At 56.6% G+C, this 3,346-nt stretch overlaps 2 protein-coding genes across 7 annotated transcripts in view; both read right to left on the reverse strand.

The window, feature by feature from the left end:
* The window catches only part of LOC113210371 (scoloptoxin SSD14), a gene marked incomplete at its 5' end in the record, with an annotated part of 13,148 nt that overhangs the window by 7,351 nt on the left and 2,451 nt on the right, over positions 1 to 3,346 (reverse strand).
* LOC127748692 (uncharacterized) overlaps positions 49 to 3,346 on the reverse strand; it is a 25,507-nt gene continuing 22,209 nt past the window's right edge. Inside the window, exons 1-2 of one of the 6 annotated variants that reach the window (XM_052264791.1) lie at positions 1,341 to 1,364; positions 57 to 326 (exon numbers count right to left, since the gene is read on the reverse strand). In XM_052264791.1, the coding sequence (XP_052120751.1) occupies positions 77 to 326; positions 1,341 to 1,342 (252 nt within the window). In that variant the 5' untranslated portion in view covers positions 1,343 to 1,364 and the 3' untranslated portion in view covers positions 57 to 76. Of the gene's footprint in view, positions 327 to 806; positions 1,076 to 1,340; positions 1,365 to 1,873; positions 2,166 to 3,346 lie in introns of those variants that run through there. The other 5 variants (XM_052264783.1, XM_052264780.1, XM_052264788.1 and 2 more) reach the window with 5 other exon arrangements.

Genomic DNA, 3,346 nt, shown 5'->3' on the forward strand with positions numbered 1-3,346 from the left:
TATAATTCTTTTGGAGCGTGTACCCTGATCTTTTGAGTGAAGTACCCCTCCCTAGAGCAGCACCCTCCGCACGTACTCACTTGCCGATGGCGGAGCAGGGCGCGCCGTCCGCGCACACGGCGCCCCTCTTGAACACGTGGTGGACGGAGGCGGAGGGCGGCAGCGGCACCTCCGGGTTGGGCGGCACCAGCGCCTCGGAGCCGTCCCCGCCGGGCCTGGTGTACGCCACCGAGGTGACGTAGCGCACGGTGAAGCCCACCACCACGCCGAGTCCCACCACGCCGAGGAGCAGCGCCAGCACCACGTAGCGCCGCTTGAAGTCACCCCTGCCAACAGAACGACGTCGTGGAGAACCCTCCTGCCTATTGCAGAGCGCGATGCTCGTTTCCGAGCAGCACGGGTCCGCCACCCCCTTCCGCTGAAAATTCCGACGTGCAAAGGGGTGCTTCATCCGGAAGAGGGCGAGTTCAAATGATTTGCCGCCTGGAAGTAGGCAACTATCACAGCGTTGCCTCCCTCCCCGCGTCACCGCTAGATCCGGCTCCGCCTCTTGCATGCTAAAAGGCGGCGGGCGAGGGGAGAGATGAGCTCAAAGTGTTCGAGGAGTAACTGCGGAAAATTTGTTTTACTGTCCGCGTATCGTCCGTCACCATCGCGACATGTGTCATTCGTCTGACATGTGGCGTGATGGCCAGCTTCATTTTCTTGGGGACCCGCTGACCAATTCAAATAATTGAAGCAGAGTGAGCAGCGTTTGGGCTAGGCTAGGCGTGGGGGCGACGAGGGGGGGAGCAGCGGGGCCTTACACTGTAAGGCCCTTACAGTTCATTGGGTTCCTTCCATATGACGGTTTTATGACCAAACATGCATAAAAGAGAGCGCAATACTGTCGAGTTTTATACTCTTGCATAGTTAACTATCCATATTCCACTACACGACCCCCCATGCAGGCCGCCGGGCCGGTGGAGGTGCACCACCGCGCTGCATATGAGGTCAGCAGGTGTTTGGGCAGGTGGGCGTCGTGTGTCGTCGTGCCACCCGGACGCACAGCTGTGCACAGGTGTGAGCAGCCATGACGAATGCGATGCGGCCGGCTCAGGCGCAGGGCGGGGCAGATAAGCCACCGGCGCGCCGGTGGGCCGGGACAAAACACTCGACGCGGCGGTGTTCGGAACGGTTGTTGATCCCTTTTCGGTTGGAGTTGAGAGGTGTGTATGCGCAGCACGCGAGGCAACCGAAATCAAGTTCACAAACAATTATTTTTTGCAGTTGACCCAAACCCCAGCGAGAAATGAGAGACGAAACTATTCTTGGATCAATGTGTCGATTTCGTCTCTCACATTTTTCTAGCTGGGCAGTTTCAGATCAGATGCGGGCGGACGGTGACGAGAGCACTGCTGCGCCACACTAGGTCGCCGTCGCTAGAGAACTATTGGGCGGTATCACAAAAACGTGAACGCTGAGTAGGCTGCTTTCACCTCACAATCGCATCGGCTATGGTCGTTCTGTCGAAAGAATTAATGGGCAAGTTTCTCTCTCTCTCTCTCCCTCTCTCTCTCTCTCGCACCCATGCGGTTCGCGCAACCCTTCCGTGGTCGAGCACAAGCACAGCGCAGTGTCTACACCCAGAACAAGACCAACACGTCCGTCTCCTCCTTATCGGCCTGGCCGGCAGAGAGGCGGCCCTCATTAGCGGGCGAATAGCGGACAACGGGGCGCGATGGGGACGCGGCCGGCGAGGAAGGTGAAAATGGAAACGTCGCGGACCATTGCATCAGAGCGGGGGCGATATGGCCGGAGGGGCTATTATTCCGAGGCGAAAGTGCGCGGGTTTGGATAGACAGAGGCCCCCTTTTGAGCTGCCGTTACTTACACTTGGCACGCCATGGTATCGTCTCGTCTCTCGACAGCCCGGCTGCGACCACCACAATGAGCAGGGCCGCCCTACTCCAGCTGCGGGTCAGTGCTAGGGCGGTACCCAAGGCGGGGCGGGGCGGGCCGGGCCGGGCCGTGCGGCGGGCGACGCCGGTCAGCTGACTGGTGACTTTGCTGTTCTCAGCCGTTAGTAGCGGCCGGGACGGCTAGGCCTGGTTAGGTTGCAAGGGTTGGCCGGCTGCTCTGGCTGGAGACCGGGGCGGAAGGGAGGCTAAGATCGTCCACAAAGTACGTCCGTTGCGGGCCTCTGAAAAGTTCAGCCTCTCCAAGCTCTCATAGCGCCTGATGGGTAGGCAACATCTTGCGTATGGTGCATCCGTGTACTGCGGGGCGGCCCACCCTGAGTCTCGCAGGCGGCGAGCTCTCCCGTCTTTTGACTTCACGGATGAATCTGAGAATAACGGACACACTTTCTGGACGATTCTTATTGAATCTGATGATTGCTTTGCTCAAGGGGGGGGGGGCTGACATATCAGACATCCTTCATTAATTTGTTGCCCACACGCGTGCGCATACTCAGTGCAGTAACACGTCGTCCCTGAGGTGGAGCGTTGACCACCCGACTCTCTCGCTCTCTCTGGAGTACTAAAAAGACGCGGAACGACGTGACTGCCTCTGTTTTGCACATTGTGTCTCGTCCGTTCGCCGTTTGCGGGTGCGCTTCCACCTGCTTCCACACCCCGCGTCGCCCCGCTTCGCCCCCCCCCCTTCTCCCCTACCCGTGTGGCACACACGTTTTGCACGTTGCAGCAGATTACCCACAGGCGACCACGTCTCCTTTCGGCCATCGCGCCGCTCCCTCATCAAAATAGAAAAATAATAACAAGCTTCATCGTCATTCAATAAGCAAATAACTCTCTACCCTATACGCAGCAGTATAAAATAGTCGAACTGAGGTCCTGTTGACGTCTTGTGTGAAAACTACTGTATCAGACTTTTGTGAAAACCGATGGCTATATTTTGGCGTCAAGTCAATATCAGCAATCGACATTCACGCCACCATAAGGGATATTATAGCCCCTTCTCTTTTATTAATATTATTTTCTGCATGTCGAACGAAAATGCAGTAGGGACAGAGAGGCCGAAGTTAGAGCCATTACTTTGGGCTCATCATAATTATGCGCTGAAAGTCACGAAACAACAAGTAGTGGCCGCACCATTTCTAGACGGGTAGCGTGAAATAACGACCGCGTCAAGGCGATCAGGTGGCGTCGCTTCGTCCGCCCCGTCAGGCGTGCGCCGCGCATTCCGAGGGAACCTTTGGTGTTATGACAGCTCACCGGGCAAAGGGGGATTGGGGTATATAATGCAAAGAGAATGTATGAGTATATTTGGATTCTGATAATTTCGACCTATGAGATCAAACCAGCGGCGGAGTCAGGATTTTTCTTCTTTCTATTTTTGATAAGGG

The sequence above is a fragment of the Frankliniella occidentalis genome, unplaced genomic scaffold (assembly GCF_000697945.3).
Source record: "Frankliniella occidentalis isolate FOCC.00 unplaced genomic scaffold, Focc_3.1 Scaffold2, whole genome shotgun sequence".
In the NCBI taxonomy this organism is placed as follows: Eukaryota; Metazoa; Arthropoda; class Insecta; order Thysanoptera; family Thripidae; genus Frankliniella; species Frankliniella occidentalis.